General features: G+C 51.2%; 1 protein-coding gene across 3 annotated transcripts; it reads right to left on the bottom strand.

The window, feature by feature from the left end:
- Positions 1 to 9,322: 9,322 nt before the first annotated feature.
- On the bottom strand, positions 9,323 to 19,364 carry LOC129326756 (folate receptor alpha-like). Of its 3 annotated transcripts, XM_054975083.1 has the most exons (6): positions 19,185 to 19,364; positions 18,597 to 18,656; positions 16,232 to 16,373; positions 14,490 to 14,678; positions 12,517 to 12,652; positions 9,323 to 11,097 (listed from the first exon to the last, which is right to left on the bottom strand). In XM_054975083.1, the coding sequence occupies exons 3-6, from the start codon at positions 16,367 to 16,369 to the stop codon at positions 10,829 to 10,831; spliced, it is 732 nt and encodes a 243-aa protein (XP_054831058.1). In that variant the 5' UTR covers positions 16,370 to 16,373; positions 18,597 to 18,656; positions 19,185 to 19,364; the 3' UTR covers positions 9,323 to 10,828. The 3 variants fall into 3 exon arrangements, with proteins under 3 accessions (XP_054831058.1, XP_054831057.1, XP_054831059.1); XM_054975082.1 differs by lacking the exon at positions 18,597 to 18,656; XM_054975084.1 differs by lacking the exon at positions 18,597 to 18,656 and having other exon boundaries at positions 16,232 to 16,369.
- Positions 19,365 to 19,586: the final 222 nt, after the last annotated feature.

Here is a 19,586-nt window from a genome sequence, read left to right as displayed (position 1 = left end):
AGGGGCGTGGACTAAAATGTCATCCACGTAGCTCAGTACGTGGGGCCTCGAGGAGGGTTGGAGGCGTTCCCACATCTGAACTACATGGGCATGACAAATACTGGGGCTGGAGTGGAATCCCTGGGGTGTCCGCTTGAATGCGTATTGCTGGCCGCGGAAAGTGAACGCGAACTTGTACCAGCAAGACTCATGCAACCGGATGGAGTGGAAAGCGTTGGCCAGGTCTATGACCGAGTAGAACCGGGACCCAGCGGCAATGGCCGTCAGGATCTCATTGTACTTGGCCACAACCGGGGCAACTGGAGGGGTGGTGGCATTCAGGGCCCGAAAGTCGACCGTCATTCTCCAGGTCACTCCATCTGCTTTCAGAATTGGCCACAATGGGGCGTTGCAGATGGACTGCATCGGGAGTATGACGTCCCACTCAAGGAGTCCTTCTATAGTCTTGGCTATCCCTGCTTCAGCTTCCGCTGAGTACTTGTACTGTCTTTGGGGAGGGGGGTCCTTTCCCTCAATCAGGACGCAGGCGCCCTTCACTATCCTACACTCAGCTTTGTCTGTCACCCAAACTTCGGGAAAGTCCTGAACCCAGGGGTCTCCTGTGATGGGGGCGAGAGGCAAAGGGGCCTTAAGGGCTGCACATCGATGGACTGCATTGACGAAGTCTGGGCCTCCCGGGATGCGCCACAGGAGCCCGTTCGCTAAGTCAATGGTCAGTCCCTCGGCTCGGAAGAACGGCATACCCAAAAGTCCATCATCTTCTCCCCGGTTTGCGCATGCCGAAATCCAGGTGGCCAGGTTCCCAACGGAGAGGGGGATGTCCTGCCAGACCGGGGATTCCTGCATGCCGCCTCCAAAACCGGCGAGCTGCATGGTGGTAGAGGTCTGAGTTCCCTTTGTAACTAAGGTGGGCCGGAGTATATTAAGCGAAGCTCCGGTATCTATGAGGAGGGTGGCAGTCTTCTTCTTTTCCCCGGGAGTCCCGATCCCTGCCTTTACTGTCGGTCTCCCCCATGTGTCCGGCTTTAGTTTGGCAACTATGCCCACGGAAGGAGACTGGGACTCGGGGCGACCCTATTCTGATCCTGCACCCTGGTCGGTGGAAGCGGCGCTTCCTCTGAAGGGGTTGTTGGGGCTCGGGCGTTCCCGGACCGCAGCTATCGGGGGATTCGAGAAGGAAGGGTCTGGCGGTAAAGGGGGAGCCGACGGGGGTACTGGGGGCTGCTGCTGGTCTTCCCACTCCATGATCGCCTTCATCAGAACGGACGTGGGCTTTCCATCGAATAGCTCCATGTTCGCTCCAATGTTTTTGAGGCGCATCCAAAGTTCCCACCGGAGGGGGTCCCTGGACTGGGGCGTGCTGCCGCGGTCCCGGTAGCCCTCGTGGTCGCCCTGTGATGCTCCCCAAGCGTTAGACTGATCTGGAGGCGGGTAGACCTGATGGTTGTACGGGTGCGATGCTCGAGAATGGGAAGGGGCTAGGGGCGCATCTTGCGGTCGGGGCTCGTGGGGTCCCTGCTGGGAGGAGGAGCCGTAACTCGGGGTGGGTGCAAAGGAAACTCCCGGGCGGTAGTCCCTTGGCCCTCTTCCCCGGTTAAAACTGCTGCTCCTTCCCCTCAGGATTCCTCCCCTTGCCTCCGAGTACGAGCTGCGTCCCTGCGGTCGGTACTGAGAGTGGGGGCCATGATTGGCATAAGTGACTGCACTTATCGGCTCGCTCTCCTTCCTACGAGAGGCCGGGGACTTCACATGGCGGATGGCGCCGGTTTCCCGCAACAGGCCAGCAATGCTCCTGATACGAGCTTCCAGGTCTACCCATGAGATGCTCCCAGGTTCTACTCCTGCTAGGGCTAGGCGAGTGGTGCTATTGAGACCATCTATAACTGCCCTCCTGAACTCTAACTCGTCAAAGTCGGGTACATCGCTTGCATCTAGGTCCACTTCGTCTGCTAGCTCAGCGAGAAGCTGCTTCCTAGCTAAATATGCCTCTGGGTCCTCTCCGGGCTTTTGGGACTCTGCAATATACAGGGCCTTTAAACTCTTGGTGGGCCATAGGAATGCGCACAACTCTTTGATGGACCCATACTGACTGCGGGTGGCTAGCCTTCGGTTAGAGATATAGGCATTGAGGGCCGAGACTATTTCAGGGGCGGCGCATTGGCGGGCCAGTTGGGCCACATCGGAACCACTAGCGGAGGGCTGAGAGGTGGTTACGTGAGTGAACCATTGGATGGCCGTGTCTCGGTTTAGGGGCCCCATGCGATCTGCTATGGCTTGGAGCTCATCGGGCCTCCAATTGCGGGTTTCTTTAACGACCCGGTCTGTCTTCCTGCCGTCCTCGTCCATGGATACAATTTCCTTAGTAGCTATCGGATGGAGGGGCTGTGGGGCTTCCTCGGGCTGGGGCGACTGAGATGCCCAGCTATCCTTACTATCTTCTGGGAGGGCCAAGAGGGCTGAGGGGTGCACGGCGGAAATTACGGCCTGTTGCATCCCCAAGTGTCGCTTCAGGGCCTCTAGCTCCCTCTTACAAGCTGAATGGTCCGCGGCTGTGGTTTTAGACTGGTTGTGATCCGCCATGAACCGGGCGGCATGGGTGAGCTTAGTAATCTCTTCTTGTCCCTCAGTTAGTGCGTGCTCAGCCATGTCGGCACGAGCGGTGGCCGCTTCAGCCTTGTGCTGAGCGTCCTGGAGGGCGGTAGTTAGTCCTTGCTTTTCTAGTATGAAATTGATGCGTTCGGCGCGCCACTCAACTGCTCTTCTCTCGTACTCTTTTTCCTGTTCGGTTAGCTTAGTCCTGAGAGTCTGGATTTCTAGACGCAAGGCGTCCTGCTCTCGTTCTGACCTTTCCTCTAACTCCTCCTGCGCTGTGTGCAACTTACTAATGAGGGACACGCTGTCCTGTAGGGCAGTGAAAAGTGCCCAAGCTCCGTATCTATCTTTCTTACTGGACCTAGGTTTCTCCTTCTCACAAAAATCCTGGAAGGCGCTTCTAACTATCTGGAGTGGGTCAGGCCCCTTGAAGGAACCGGCTTCCCAAGGGCAATCTCCCTTCTTAACTAGCCACTTCTCCAGGCGGGGCACGGTGGGGTTTGCCCGGTACATTTTACTTTTTATTTAAAACTACTTAGGGGTTTTTCCAACTTTTCCTCTCTATGTTCCTTTGGGAGGTTTATCCTTCCCTTCGGTCCTCAAGGATTTTTAAACTGGGTACTACACAGGGTTTTATCAGGGGTGTTTTTTTTTTAAAGTTCCTACTTTTAAGTTTAAAGGGTATTTAAGGGTCCTATACTCGGTTCTTCTCCACCGGGGGAGAAGGGAAAATTCCTATTCCCGTTTCAAGCTTGCCTACAAGCCACGGGACCAGGAAAGATTACTGGCTCAGAAGGTGCTCCCAAGCTCTCTAAGCCCAAGAACAAAAACGCTCAGTGCTCCCAAGCCTCTGCTCAGAAGCCAAAGCTCAGGGGTCTCCCAAGCCTATGCGCTCAGAAAACCGAAAGTGTTCCCAAGCCTCTGCTCAGAAACTGCAATTAAGGGGTCTCCCAAGCCTATGCTCAGGCAACCAGAAATGCTCCCAAGCCTCTGCTCAGGAACTGAAGTGCTTCCAAGCCTCTGCTTGGAAGCTACAATGCTCTCAAGCTCTCTGCTCAAGAACTAAACTCAAAGTGTCCCCAGGCCTCGCGCTCAGAGACAAACGGTTAAACTGTCTCCAAGCCAAGACCAAAAGACTGAATGCGCTCAAGGACTGCCTCTGCAAGTCCCCAAGCGAAAGTGCCCAGGAGTAAAACTACGGTACTCCCAAGCGGAAAAAGCGCTCAAGAGTTCAAACAACTCCCAAGCAAAAATGCGCCCAAGAGTCCTACTAACTCCCAAGCGAGGTGCGCCCACGAGTCTGACTTAAAACTCGCAAGCGGAAAGGCGCCCAAGAGTCTACCTTAAAACTCTTAAACACGGTGCGGCCGGCTGCCGCGGGGCTTCAGGAACCTGGCTTCAGATTCCCAAAGCTAAACTAAAACGAACGGACGATCGATCCCTTCACGTTTCCTCCGGAGCGGGGATTGAAGTCTAAGTGCTGGCAGGAACGGGGTTTGGACGGACTTAGGAGAGACGGGGGAGGGCGGAAGAGAGTTTTATATGTGCTGCTTCAGGATGTATATATGCGTATATATCTAGAGCCTACTTCTGGGATCCCACCCACATAGACGCGTTTAGGCGGCCCGGAAGGTGGCCAGGAACTTCACCAGTTCAGAGGTCCTCACCCACAGTACACCGGTTATAACGGCTGGAGGGCCTCGCGGTGCACCACAAAAGGCAAGTAGTCCAAAGCTGGCTGAAGGAGGAAATGGGGAAAAGCCAACCCACAAGATAGAAATGCTCGCTAGAACCACACACACTCACACTTTTAATTCCCTGAGCTAAATTGCGCTCTTTACACTGAGGTCTGGAAAATTTTCCTCTAAGTCAGTTCGTCGAAGACACGCGTGTCGACTCACGTGCATTCACACGAACCGGGTTATGCCCGCATTCTCCACCAGTAAACTGTTACCAGAACTGCTCTTTATTATAATGGGGAATTAGCTATAGCAGTCTGTAACTTAAAATTAAGCGCGGATCATAACCTATGTATACGGAGGTCCCGATCCCAGACACTCTAGTGACAAAGAGGCAGACTACAAATAAGTTCCAAACACGTGTATTTAGTGTGGCGTAAGCCTAAACTTGCACAAGCATACAAGAGAACATACAAGATCTAAGAAATACAGAGTAGGAAATACAGAGACGTTCGCATTAGCTGGTTCCCAACGATGATAGGGGGAATACTCACTTATCCTGGAGCGAAGCAGAGACACAACAGCGAGGGTGGCCCAATGCCAGCACCGGGACCACAGACGGACAGCAAGGAAGTCTGGATAGGAATGGCCTGAGCACCGAGTGGTCTGGGAGACCAGCTTAAATACCCCAAAACGTACCCTGGGGCTGGTGCTGTACTTGGTGGTTCTCACAGTCTAAAACAAAGGTTCTAATGGGTTACTGAATGGCTTAGATGGGCCACTTTGGTAATCAGATTGTGATAAGTGACACCTCAGGAAGAGGGGACAAAAGAGGGAGGGGGAAATCCAAGTGGGCTGAAAGGATGTTCCAGCGGACAGGGCTTGTCCTGATGTCATCAGCTTCTGGAATGCGGAGGTTTCTTTGAGATGCATTCTCTAAGTGCTTGGGATGGTCAGCACTTAGTTCTTCTCCGGGGCGGCTCCTAAGATATGCAGAGCGGGGCGAGGTACTCTCGCTGCGGACGTGGTGTGCCCGCTTCGCCGAAATGGCTTCCCAAAGCAGTCTTCCTCTCAGGGTCTTCTGGCTGCCTGAGAACATGGATGCCGGCTGGGCATAGCTGGGGCTGGTTTGCAGGTTGCCCGGTAGCGAGGGCAAGCTCGGGGACCGGCCCGCGGGAGGCTCCAGGCGGGAACTGACCAGGGAGCGCCTAGCCAGGCTCGCTGGAGGTTTCCCCGGCTGGCGCCCGGCTGCTAGCAGCGGCTTGGGCCCATATGAGGCAGGCTTCCATGGAGGCAGGGGGGGAACAACACTTTAAAACACAGTCCAAGGCAGGGAACAGGCACGGTCCGTGGCAGATGGCAATGCAGGCACGGGGCACACTTGTAACACAGTCCAAACGCACACTAGGAGGTCCAGATACAGGGCAGGGCAGGGCTGCCCAGAAATAGAGTCCTTTGTGCAGTTATCCAAACATGGAGTCAGTAAACTGCACAGTCTATAACAGCAGCAAGGCAATTGACACGCAGGCAGGAAACTGACACGTGTATTAACACACACGTGCAAAGCAGTCTTGGTGTAGCAGCAGTGAAACAGTAATGCAGGAAACTTTAACACAGTTCATAGCAGGCTTTAAAGCAGGGGAGGGGGCCTACTTGGCAACACTGTCAAGCCACCAGCCGGACCCAGAAGAAGCAAAGTGTTGGGCTGCGAATCAGCACTCCGTTAGTTCAGCTCCCCCTCCTGCAATGAATTCCTCCCAGCCCAGCTCCCCAGCTCTAATATGGGGATAACAACACTGACTTTATTCACCGCTCTGAGCAGGGCACTCCTCTGTCCAGAAGGGTGGTTCATAAGTGCACTGTTGTTATTATTAAAGAGCCTTGTTAGCTGCTGTAGCATAGTGGCTGGACTGCAAATCAGCCCTCTGCTGGTTCAAATCCCACTCCTGCCTTGGGTGAGCCCTTCCTCTCAGCCCAGCTCCCCAGCTGTATTGTCGGGATAATAACACTGACGTTGTTCACCACTCAACTGTCTTAAAGAGCAGTATGTAAGTCCAGTTATTATTATACCTTTTGCTTACAGAAATAAAAATGCCTTGAATGGGGCCCACTTGGTTCCAGAGCAACAGACCTGATGAGTAACCTTTTTAAGCATCTGCGGTAGGAAAGGAATCTAACGGATATGAAACATTTCCAAGTCAGCTCCTTTCTCAACAGCTGTCATGTCTAGTGCTTGGGCTACCCAGGGCCGTTTCCAGATGGCTTACCTTCTGCCACTCCATGCCGCAACGTCGCGGCTCGTGCCGGGGAAAACGCGAAATACTGCGTTTTCTCACGCGAGTTTTGCGCAACGTCTCACAAAACTCGTGCGATATTTCGCGTTCGCCCCAGGATGAGCTGCGACATTGTGGCATGGAGCGGCAGAAGGTAAGCCATCAGGGCCGTTTCCAGACGGCTAACCTGCCTCCGGAACGTCGCGCCATGTTGTGGGGAAAACGCGAAATATCGCGTTTTCTCGTGCAAGTTTTGCGCAACGTCGCGCAAGAAAACGCGATATTTCGCGTTTTCCCCGCAACATGGCGCGACGTTCCGGAGGCAGGTTAGCCATCTGGAAACGGCCCTGGAAATGGCCCAGTTTGAGGGAGCCTTCAGAGGCACAGGTATCGCTGGCCAAATTGCATGCAAGACGGAAGGTGATAGCAAGAAACTTCTGCATTACCCAGTCAGCTCCAATCCCTGCTTCGGAGTCAAAGTCTATCTGCCCCAGCATCCTGCTTCCAACTGTTGCTGGCCTGGAGCTTCCTGGAAACCCACCAACAAGGCAATAACACCCCCCCCCTCAAGATTCCTGCTTATTAACCTGTAACTCCTCCTCTGGAATTGAGGCACTGCCTGGCACAGAGGCCTCGGGGCTCAGCTGTCCAGGTTCATTTGCCCAGGCTCTCAGAGTCCATGCCTCCCAGGAGTTAGCAAGTTCAATAGAGCAAGATTTGGGTTAAAGGCCAACTAGATTTCCCGGGTAGGAGCTTTCGAGAGTCAGAGCTCCTGAAATCTCGCTCTTCTACTATAGACCAACACGGTTACCCACTTGAAACCAAGTTCAATAGAGCTCAGAACCCTGTCCTTTGAGGGGGCGGCGTTTAAATCTTGCCCTACATTGTTTCCCTGACATGGTCCCTGGATCTATCTAATGCCCCACCCCCCAGTGTCAATCAGGAAACTCGCATAGGGGAGGGAGGTTCGGTTTCCTCCCCCTCCCCCGTGCTGTGGTCCTGAGCTGAACTAGGCTGCTATGGAATTGGGAGGCTGTCCCCAAGCAACATACCTGCTAACTCAACATGGGGGAAGCGTGTTGTGTAGAGGGACAGGTGGGCAGCCCTTGGTGTAGACCTCCAGCAGTGCTTCCCCACAACCACTTTGTTCAGTACCACATTTATGGAGCACTGTTGTTCCTATAAGCATTGGCACGCATAGTTGAGAAGCAAAGCACCTGTCTCTTCTTTCCTGGCACAGCTACTGGGCCCCGGTCTCTCCTCCTGCATCCACAGACCCGTTCCCATCATATGCCCAGGGCTGCCTTGTGAATGCCATAGGGTTGCCAGCCTCCAGGTAGTGGCTGGAGATCTCCCGGAATTACAACTGGTCTCCAGGCCACAGAGATCAGTTCACCTGGAGAAAATGGCTACTTTGCGGGGTGGACTCTATGGAATTATGCCATGCCAAGGTCCTTTCCCTCCCCAAACCCCACTTTCTCCAGGTTTCTCCCCCCAGATCTCCAGGAATTTCCCAACTTGGAGCTAGCAACCCTAGAATGCCAATGTTATTCATGTGAGCCTGTTGCACCAATATAGATAAAAGCACATGGCAATAATCAATACTAAGCAATACTAGGCCATATATTCTAGATGAACTTTCAAACTTTGCATGAACTGCCTGTGTGTTTTTTCTCTGTGTTAGGTAATTCTAAAAAGTGTGCTTTTTGACAGTTAATTAAAATAGTGGACTCCATCAAGATTAAATGTTCCTCTATCAGAAATTCAACCAATAGTGATCTCTTAACTCTTTCTGACATTTCTCAGAGATTTATAGTTTTGTTTTGCAAGTTTGAGTATAACGTCATTTTTAACTAATTGGAAGGTTATACAATAGAAATTATGAATATTCAATGAAGCATCAGACCAATTATCGTTTGTTTGTGCTATCACGTGAATAGACCTTAAATATTTGCATATGATAACTTATAAAACTGCAAATTCAGATAGAATGGCACAGCTCTGATGAAAGAAATCTCTTGAGACAATTTAGGTGAGAATTTATCTTTACCTATGCATTTCATAGAAACTTGTTAAATTTAGAATTTATTGGGAAATGTTAGCAAACTTATTTCTTATTGCCTTTCTGTGTCCTGTTTTTATAGGATTTATATTAATAACCATTTATATTTTAATTACTTGCTTCATTAAAAAACTAGGGTGTATTTTCAATAAAGTGAAATAAAGTCTAGACAGGTGTCTGTGTGTTTGATAAGGAGTTGTATCGAACCCTATATAAAATAAATGTACTGATAAACAGGTGGTTCAAAGAGCTGTTTGACAAGTCTGAAAACTAATTGCTGAAAGATTTCCAAGAGAAAGATAAATCTTTCTTTTGGTTAGTGGAAACTTAGTTCAAACATGGGCAAAAGCTCATTACAGGCCCCAGATTATTTCATCTCAATTCTGTGGCTTCCTGTTTCCCATGCATCTGAAGAAGAGAGCTGTGGTTCTCAAAAGCTTATGCTACAATAAATTTGGTTAGTCTTAAAGGTGCTACTGGACTCTTTACTATTTTGCAACTACAGACTAACTCGGCTAACTCCTCTGGATCTGTTACAAAAAGGGGTTTCTTCAGGGCTTAACTGCCACCAGTGCTTGGACTCCAAACCAGTGTCAGTACTAAAGTGCAGCCCTGTAGCATTTTAGCCTCAGAGCATGTGCAGAATGCCTTCCCCACACTCATCAACACAATCAACCCCTTTAAGCCACAGCAACCAAAGAAAATTCTGACTCAACTTGAACTTCCACAAAGACTAGAATAAGATGCAAACTTTATTTTTTCACTTTCCAGAGGCATGTGCAGAGTAACACAGGGGCTGGAAGGTGGAACAAATACAGTAAATGCAGAGCAATGTTGAGGCCACCCACTGATCCCAGCATGCAGGTCTTAGACAGATTACTGAAGCTGATTACGACATTAAGAAGAGCGCGGAAGTAGAGCAGGGAATTTTGATCACCTTCCCAAAGCCAGTACAGTTCAGTTTGGTTTCACCTGGGCTTTGCACAAGACGAAAAGCACCGAACATCCCCATGATATCCTGGAAGCCAGGTGTGTCGTTGCCTACCTGCCCAAGAGAGAAAGCCGCATCCAGACAGCTTCTGACAGCTAGAAGTGGCAGCCGTGGAAAGTGAGCAAAGCTGGAGTTGGTGAGATCAGCACATACCCCCAGGACTTCTCAACCTAAAATTTCAGAACAGCCTATGTGGCAAAAGCACCCAATCACACAGGCATTGGACAAAAACAACCTGTGGATGCTACAGGTCTTGTGTACTGAGCCCTGATCGACACACCCAACTTCTGTTTTTACCCTTTGCCAGAATATTAAAAAAATTCTAAACGAGCCAGGAAGACAACTAGTCTGGTGGTGAATGCTAATATATCATTAAGCCAAACATACAGCAAAGTGATGGTGTACAGTGTACAGGTTCAGCTACTTACTGGAAGGCAGCGTGGCCCTTGGGGATAGACAAGGAAGGTTTTTTGAGGGCGGGGTGAGTAGAACAAACCCTTCACCATTGATTAAGTGGATCATGAAGGGATCAGTGCTAAAAAATAAAAGACTGGACAGGAATTCCACTCCTGGGCCAAGAGAAACCCCGTCCTTTAAATAATGTACCCAAAGCAGCAGCGTTGTAAGCTAAATCTATGCAACATTTGGAAGTAGAAGTCCCCTGGGAGGTCGCAGCTATGGCCTTTGAAGAAGTTATTCAAGCAAGCAGAGCAGTCTCTAGGGACAGAGGGGGAGTCGCACACACCGCTTGCACCCCTCCCCTTTTAGAAAGTGCACCTCGGAGTTTATCTTTCTAGCTCTCAAGTTGTAAAGTTTCACCTTTGGCAGCGGCAAGGAGTGGCTGTGCCCCAATCCCCAAATGTTTGTTACCTTGCCTTGAAGATTAAGATGGTTCCTTCTCACCCCTACAACTAAAGAGGTGCATTAGGACCCAGACACTTGGTCCTGTTAAAAGTTTTGCATAGTGTGGCTCGCCTAAGTATCAGGGGGCTGCTTCCTATCAAAGCCCAGTGCAAACCTTTGCCAGGAAAAAATGAGGCAGAAGGTAGAAAAGCCTGAAGATAATTCGGAGTATTTGCAAATGCAGGTTGCAGAATCCTTCTCAAGCTTTAGATTAGCTGTGCTCAGTCTCTGGGAAGGCTTGAAAAGAATTGCTGTCCCTGTGATGAATAGGGTCATGTACCACACTGGAGGAGGTGGATACCCTATTGCAAAGGACATCTTGCTACGCTCACTGCAGGACTAGGAGCACAGGAAAGAGCAAAGCCAGGGGCAGGCAGGCAGCAAAGTCCCTCCTTGCTCTGGAGTAGTACTTGGCCACAGCCACGTTGGGGTTGCCTTGCGTGGAGTTGAACCACATCTGGATGCAGCGCCCGCTGCCCTTCTGGAAGGTGGTGTATTGGTAGGAGTTGGTCCAGATCTTCTCGCACAGGTCTTTTGGCTCAGGAAAAACGAACTTCATGGCCAGGCACATACTCCCACGGGGACACTGATTCGTTCCTGGAATTAGAAGCAGCAGCCACATCAGCCTCCCTATTCCTAGACATCAGGGCCAGAGAGATGCACTGTGGAGTCAGAGAAATACTCGGGATCTCAAAAGGACTGGCCCCAGCCCAAGCCAGGATCAGAACAGGGGCTGTTAGAGCCAGACTGGTGTAGTGGTTAAGAGCAGCAGGACTCTAATCTGGAGAGCCAGGTTTGATTCCCCACTCCTCCGCTTGAAGCCAACTGGGCGAGCTTGGGCCAGCCACAGCTCTCTCAGAGCTCTCTCAGCCCCACCCACCTCACAGGGGGATTGTCATGAACATTTGTAAACTTCTCTGGGTGTTAAGTTATCCTGAAGGGCAGTATGTCAATCAGATGTTGTTGTTATTTGGAGGCTTGCAGGAGCAAGTGGCTAACCCACCACAATTCACACGAGGACCACAAGTCTATGGATTCTTGAGGGCCCACTGAACCAAGGAGAGCCCCCCCCCCGTGGGCCATGCAGAAAACTAAGGAGGGGGGCTATGATTAGTTCTCTCTGAATGCATCTTATCTTTCAACAGCCAGCCATGGGTGCGGGAAGGGGGCTGGACTTGGCTTGGGGATTTAATCGGTCCCTTCCTCAAAATGCCCCAGATTGGAATCCCAGCACCACTACTACCGAGGGATTTGCCAGTTCAGGGATTCAAAGGGACAGGAGCGTTACCGGGGACATTAATCACCCAGAAGGGGGAAGGAGAAGAGCCAATTTCTACCAAGATGCAGGAATTAGGAAGCGTCTCCCCCGCAGCCGTTCTAATTAAAGCTCATACATATACAGAGCCTATTTTTAAAAAGGTCATTTTAGCGCCCATGTATTGTTTGGTGTGCAAACAAGTTTACGACCCCAAGAAAAGCAGCTGGATTGTCCTTCTGTGTGGCTGTGTGATATCACACCCCTCTGCCCTTGGATCTCTACAAAATTTAGTGTCCTCCCTATGCAAACACTGGCAGAGCTTAAATGGCCCCATGGAGATGTAGAGTAGATCATGCGAGATGGAGCGGCGGCAGCTCTCCAAGGTCACAAGACGGAGATCACACTCCTCTGCTCCCAGAGGCCTGATGTTGAGCCTGGCCCTTTCACCAAGGGCGGACTGGCCATTTCACTTACAGGGAAAGTTCCCGGTGGAGCATTGCCCGGAAGGTCTGCCTGGAGCAAAGAGAGCCAGGCCCCAGCAGCTCCACTTAGCACTGCAGGGGCCACCCAGCCTGGTTTGCTCCAAGGCCGCTTTAACTTCCGTGCCTGCATTTCATGCGCAGAGCATCAATGGTGTGACTGAGCTATGGGCTTCCATACCCAAGCAAGCTGGAAAGGCTTTGCTGGAGGGAAGCAGGAACGGCCAGCTTGGTCTGCCCCAGCCCAGCACAAAAGCCCCAGGCCTCCCCCCGCCTGACCTGTGGTCCAGTTCCATCCTTTGTGCCAGTTCTCCTTGCAGGTCATGTCCTCTTTACAGTCTTCCCACCACATCTCACAGTCCTCTTTGCACAACGGCACGTTCAGGATCCTCTCTTGGCGCCAGGAGGTGTCTGCCTGCAGGCAAGAGGCACACCAGTGACCGGGAGGGGGGGGGGAGGTCCATTTTATTCATTTATATTTATTTATGTCATTTATATTCCGCCTTTCCCACTGAGACTCAAGGCGGATTACACAGTGTGAGATTAGTACAATCAGTGGCAAGGACAAGGGCAGGCATTTCCATACAGTGTCGGGAGCATTTCCGTAAACAATGTCATAGGGTAAATGAATACAAGTTTACAAAGACAGAGCATTAGCAAGGATCCAATATGGGGATGGAGAATTGCTGAAACAGAACACAATCAGTTCTAGGGCTTACATTAGACAACATGAAGCACAGGTAGTACATAGGACTACATATTGAAAGCAACAGATGATATGTAAGGCAACATAATGGTGAAGTCTACGATTCCTAACTCATTAGCGAAACATCTGGGACCCCTTTCCTACAATACCGCCCTCCTAGCTGAGAAAAAAGCCTTTTTGAATAATTCAGTTTTGCACTGTTTGTGGAAAGCCAGGAGTGGACCTTCTCAGGCAGGCTGTTCCACAGGGTAGGGGCCAACACAGAGAAAGCCCGTGTACGGGCTGCTGCTGATTTTGCCCATGTGCAGGGTGGCACCTGCAAGAGAAGGCCCAGGAGGCTTCAGAGAGGGTGGGGGAAATGCTGCAAGGTAGCAGCACACACCTGTTTCCTCCCCCTGCTAAAAGGCGCCTACGGCCAAGCCCCTGCTGCTCTAAGCTGCGGCCCAATTGGAACCCAGGTCAAGGGCTGCCTTGCTGGGTCAAACCAGCCCTTGAGATTCCTAGCAATTTCCACGGGGGGGGGGGGGCAACCAGAAGCCAGCCAAGCAATACTGGAGGGCCCAGGTGCTCCTACCTGGGCCAAGCCTGGCCCCTCCACTTTGGGTCCAAACCACATCACCCCTGCAGTGCGGGCCTTGAACAGAGGCAGAAGGGCCATTTAATCTACCAGGTACTGGTTTGGTGAGGGCCACTGGCAGCCAAGCCCAAGAAAGAAGGCCAAGATAGACAATACCACGTCAGTGAGTCCGCCATGGAGACACAGTGCCATTTTAGAATTTGATTTTTAACTTAAAATAAAAAATTGGGGCCTGATCCTGTTGGGGGAGCATGGGAGCAGGGAGACTGGAAGCCCCTCACCCCCCCCCCGTCCCGTACTGCATCCCCCACGGTGGAGTCCAGGATACAGAATTGCGTAGTTTGGCCCCACATCTACACAGCTTTGGTGTTGCTGCCACCCCAGACTGAGCCCTGAATTTGCACCAGTTCCACAGGGGCCACGCTGCTTGCTCCGGAGACCTGGCTGCAAATCTCTGCTCAGCCTAATCCACCTCAAGGGCCATTATGAACTATGTAGCCACCCTGAGATCCCTGGAAGAAGGACAGGATAAAAGCACACTGGAAAGAGACAAGGCCCTCTCCAGCCAAAGTTTTATTCTAAACAGTGACTTCTGTAGCATGGCAAAGCTCACACAGGGCTTGAAAGCCCCTTCAGGTGCCGCTCTGTCCCAGTTGTAGGAGTCCTATTCTTTAGAGACCTCCTGGAAAGATCCCCCCCCGCAACTGAACACATACTGACTCAGACCATTGAACCCTCAAGGTCAGTACTGCCTACTCAAGACTGGCAGTCCAGGGTCTCTGGGGGAGATCTTTCACACTTACTTGCTCCTTTTAACTGGAGATGCTGAGAATTGAACCTGGAACCTTCTGCATGCCGAGCAGAGGCTCTTCCACTGAGCCACGGTCCCTCTCTTTTTTCTAAAGGCACCGGAACACGAACACGAACACGAACACGAACACGAACACGAACACGAACACGAACACCTACCTGGTTAATCCAGGGCCCCAGGTTGGGCGAGCATTCATACAGGCAGGTGTCCTGGATGAAGTGCTTCTTGCACCGCTCTGACATGCTGCCGCAGTGGTTCCAGTTGAAGTTGTACAGGTAAGACTGGTCTTGGTGGGCAGCATGGCTGGTGTTGAGCGTGCAGCAGGCGTTGTCCTTCCACGGGGAGCACTGTGGGAGGAAAAGGAGGGGGAATTTCTACTGGGAATGGCTGACTAAGAAGGACAAAGGAACAACAGCATAATGGCGGCGACAGGCGTACGAAGTGCCATTGCAGCACGCACTGTGAGAAGGTTGAACATTTCATATGATAGCAGTGGAAAAGAGCAAGAGTCCAGCAGCACCTATAAGACTAACAAAATTAGTGGTAGGTTTGTTAGTCTTATAGGTGCTACTGGACTCTTGCTCTTTTCCGCTGCTACAGACAAATATGGCTACCCATCTTGATCTATTTCATATGATAGTTATTACACACCAACAGTGATAAAACCCCCATAAACAAAAGGTTCATTGACATAATATTAGCACAGATGAGGAATTCCACATATAGTGCATAGTTGTTACAGGAATCTGTATCCATCCTTTACTGAAACGGATTTCTTCAGATAAATGTAGCCAATAAATTTTCTGTCCATATTCCAACTTCCTGGAAATTTGGGGGAAGGAGCACAGCTGGGTTTTGATACCAGGGAGACCATCTTTGGAAGCTACCATCCCCCACCTGGTCCAGAAGAGTTAGCTGTGTTAATCTGTAGTTGCAAAATAGTAGAGTCCAGTAGCACCTTTAAGACTAACCAACTTTATTGTAGCATAAGCTTTCGAAAACCACAGGTCTCTTCGTCAGATGCACCAGCGTTTGAGAACCACAGCTCTCTTCGTCAGATGCATCAGCTTTTGAGACCCACAGCTCTCATTATCAGATGCATCAGTTTTTGAGAACCACAGCTCTCTTCGTCAGATGCATCAGCTTTTGAAAACCACAGGTCTCTTCGTCAGATGCACCAGCTTTTGAAAACCACAGGTCTCTTCGTCAGATGCACCAGCTTTTGAAAACCACAGCTCTCTTCATCAGATGAATCAGCTTTTGAGAACCACAGCTCTGATGATGCATCTGACAAAGAGAGCTGTGGTTCTCAAAAGTTTATGCTACAATAAAGTTGGATAGTCTTAAAGGTGCTACTGGACTATATACTATTTCCACCTGGAGAACTGATCTCCGTAGCCTGGGGATCAGTTATAGTTCCAGGAGAACTCACACATGAACACAAATGAAGCTGCCATATATTCAGCCAGACCCTCGGTCCATCGCCGTCAGTATTGTCTACTCAGACTGGCAGCTGCTTTCCAGGGTCTCATCGGGTAGAGGTCTTTCACATCACCACTGGCCTGATCCTTTTAACTGGAAGTGCCGGGGATTGAACGTAAGACCGTCTGAATCCCAAGCAGATATTCTGCCACTGATCCGCAGCCCCTCCCCAAACTGGAGGTTGTCAGACCTAGCTTTGGTGATGACACTGAGGGTCAGATGGAAGAAAGCATGGAAGGGGGCTGGCTGAACCGTATTTCCTGCTCCCTCTGGAGGCCCCAACAGAGTCTGAGCCAGGAACCTTCTACCTGCAGAGCAGGTGCCGTAGCACCAAGCTATGGCCGAACCCCCCAATCTCTGCACTAGCCCAGCCAATGGCAGCCGGTGGCTCAGGGCCCAGCCTGGGATCTGACCCTACCTGTTCGTGCAGGCCGTCTTCTCGTCCAGGCGCCTGTTTATGATGCTTGGCATCCATGCACACGTTCAGCAGAGAGTCCCTTTCTGCAGCCACCACCAAGACAGCAAGCAGGTCCAGCCACAGCCACTGGGGCGCCATCTCTCTACCAACAAGAAAGGGTGAAGCAAGAGAAACTGAGTGCAGAAGGCGTCACGCGGAAGTTCTCCTGACTTGTCAGGTTAAGGCACACAACGGCTGGAGCTGCCATGTGCAGTGCCAAAACTCACAAAGGGATGAGTATCGTGTTGCATGTCTGTGCCTCTTGAAGGAGGATGTAGCTGTTGCTTCCGGGGGCCCCAGCCAGCCAGGCATACTGCAGGGAGCCCAAATCAATACTGGGAGAGCCAGCAGGACAAATAACAAAGTTTGCCTGTATGATGTTGATTGCAACCAAACACCATCACATTTTTCTAGCCCTGTGGAGTATTGTGGTTAAAGTGCTAGACTAGTACCTGAAAGACCCAGAATCCAATTCCCACCCAACTACGAAACTCACCAGGCGACCCTGGGCCAATCAGTGATTCCCTCTCAGCCTAGTCTACCTCAAAAGGGGGGATGCAAGGATAAAAGCAAGGCCGTGCAATCCACCTTAAGCTGCTTAAAGGAAGGGTAGGACACGAGTTTATAGAAAGAAAGCTTGCAGACACACGTGGACTCTGTTCCTAATCAGTTCAGACTCTTCTGGGCACGGATATCCCAGTCCGAGCTCTCTGCAGAAACCCGGAAAGCTGGAACGCCAACAGAGACAGCCACAACACCTACTTCTAGCTAGAAGCTGGATACCTTGATAAACAGCCTGAGCCCTTTAAGAACACAGATTGGTGGCACATTTTAAATCCATTTAAGACTATACATGCTGAGCACTTGAGCAGAAGGCCACTAAGGCAGGCTGCACAGCACCAGTTTCCCCAGAAAGACCGTGTTCATCTCAAGAACTCCTGCTATACTACATTCCAACAGCTGGAGAGACCGCAGTTCACCAGGGACCGTCTAGCTATTTTCATCGGGCTAGTCAAATGTGAGCAGTGAGCTCATTCACAGCACTTTGAGAAGGAAGTCCGAAGGGCTTCAAGATGAGGCAAGTGTAGCACAGGTGTAGCATGGGCCAGATACCTAGCCCTGCGGAGGTAGGAGACGCGCACACCTGCACACACTCCCAACTTGAGGGGGTACCCTAGCAGCCAGCGTCAGGAAGGCAGCCCATGAGAAGCCCTGGCAGAGCAATCCTCAAGCAATTAACGCAACTCTCCTGTAGGAATGCCCAATTTTTCTCCCAAACACAAAATGGAACTAACAGCAACCCATCACTCACTTCCAGAGAGGCAGCGAAGGGCTGCCGTGACTTGAGGATGCTGCTAGAGCAGGAATGCTCTGGGTGAAGAGTGTTCAGACCCGCCATGCTTAGTAGTACACTCCACTTCTTGCGCTCCCACCCACATTCTTGACACTGCAAAGAGTCCAGTAGCACCTCTCAAGACTAACCAACTTTACTGTAGCCTAAGCTTTTGAGAGCCACAGCTCTTTTCATCAGATGCATCTGACAAAGAGAGCTGTGGCTCTTGAAAGCTTATGCTACAGTAAAGTTGGAGAGTCTTAAAAGGTGCTACTGGACTTTGCTATTTCACTACTGCAGACTAATACGGCTAACTACTCTGATTCTTGACGCTATATTCATCACCGCTATGACATTGTTTATGGAAATGTCCTTGACACGGTATGGACATGCCTGCCCTTGTCCTTGACACTGATTGTACTAATCTCACACTATGTAATCCGCCTTGAGTCTCCGTGAGAAAGGCAGAATATAAATGACATAAATGACATAAATAAAATAAAATAATCTGCACGGGCTTCCTTTCGTTGCCCAAGCTCTCCTAACACCGTCAGTCACAGCTGCCATACTGCCTGCGCACCCTTTCTCTGATAGTGCTGAATGCAGAGGGGCAGGGCTTTTTTTCCAGGGGGAACGCGGTGGAACGGAGTTCCGGCACATCTTGAAAATGGTCACATGGCCGGTGGCCCCGCCCCCGATCTTCAGACAGAGGGGAGTTGAGATTACCCTCCGTGCCACTGGAGCGGCACGGAGGGCAATCTAAACTCCCCTCTGTCTGGAGATCAGGGGGCAGGGCCACCGGCCATGTGACCATTTTTGCCGAGGGCGATTTAAACTTTAAAAAACTCCCCCCTTGTTCCAGCTGACCCAAAGTGATGTCATTGTGAGGTCCTGAGTTCCACCACCTCTTTTCCCAGGAAAAAAGCCCTGCAGATTGGAGTGCCACTGCAGTGGCCACCCGGAACATTGACGCTTTGTGCACCAGCCACATACCTTTCTCCAGCAGTGCTAGGGCAGTTTATGCAGCAAAGAGCAGAGACGACGAAGCACCTGCTAGCAAGCAAGGGAAGCGTGTGACTGCAGGCACCAGAGGAGGCAGCCGAGCAGGAACTCAGCAGCCGTGGGCCCCACCAGCAGCCACCCTTTGCTGACACCAACCTCCAGGTGGTGGCTGGAGGTTTTCCAGAATTACAACTTACCTCCACACCACAGAGATTTGCTCCCCTGGAGAAAAGGGCTGCCTTGGAGAGCGAATTCTATCGCAATATACCCTGCTGAGCCCCCTTCCCTCCTCAAACCCCGCCCTCTCTAGGTTCCACCCCGCAAATCTCCAGGCATTTCCCAACCCAGCACTGGCAACCCTACTGTGGAGTAGAGAACAACATCTATTTTCTGCTGCTGACAAGCCCATACTTACAGAGCAGGTTTGGAGACCCCTTCCACCAAAGCACCCCCCCCCTTTCTTAACTGTATCAGTGCTCAGACCAACTCACTGTTGCATTTTACAGAAGCTAAGAGAACAATCCCCGTAGGACAAGCATACCCACCCCAGTGGGAACCGCCCAGAGCGCCAGCTCTCACCCAAGCAAACCTCCAATCTTCTGCCCACCAGCACACCTGAGCAATCCACCAGAATCCCTTCTCAGGGCAGCTTTAAGAGCAAGCTGCACCTGCCCTGGATTCAGGTGATCGCGGTGGAGGCTAACGACGCTGAGCCGAGCTCAGGAGTTTTAAAGGAGCTTCTTTGGAGGCTCAAATTCTTCCCCAAGAAGCTGAGTCCAAAGAGCAGCCGGGTGCCCTTCGCTCGGCGCAAGCAGCCTTTTGCTTCTGCTCTGCCAAGTGCGTGCCCTCGGAAGCACAGCAATGCCAGCCCTGAAGAATCGAGAGGCCAGCCTCTCTCTTGCTCCCAGACTCTGGGCTTCTGCATCTGTTAGGGAGATCCAGTGACCAAAGAGCCCTCCTTGTAGCCGCAGGATGCCCTTG

This window comes from Eublepharis macularius, chromosome 3 (genome assembly GCF_028583425.1).
Source record: "Eublepharis macularius isolate TG4126 chromosome 3, MPM_Emac_v1.0, whole genome shotgun sequence".
Lineage (NCBI taxonomy): Eukaryota > Metazoa > Chordata > Lepidosauria > Squamata > Eublepharidae > Eublepharis > Eublepharis macularius.
This window is presented reverse-complemented; position numbering and strand designations above follow the sequence as displayed.

Bases quoted from the DNA above. Each gene is read 5' to 3' on its own strand.
- LOC129326756 (XM_054975083.1), bottom strand. From the start codon at position 16,369: ATGGCGCCCCAGTGGCTGTGGCTGGACCTGCTTGCTGTCTTGGTGGTG. The intron at 14,679-16,231 runs GTAGGGTCAGAT...TTCCTCCCACAG, and splicing joins AAGACGGCCTGCACGAACAG to TGCTCCCCGTGGAAGGACAA. The intron at 12,653-14,489 runs GTAGGTGTTCGT...TCTTGCCTGCAG, and splicing joins TGGGGCCCTGGATTAACCAG to GCAGACACCTCCTGGCGCCA.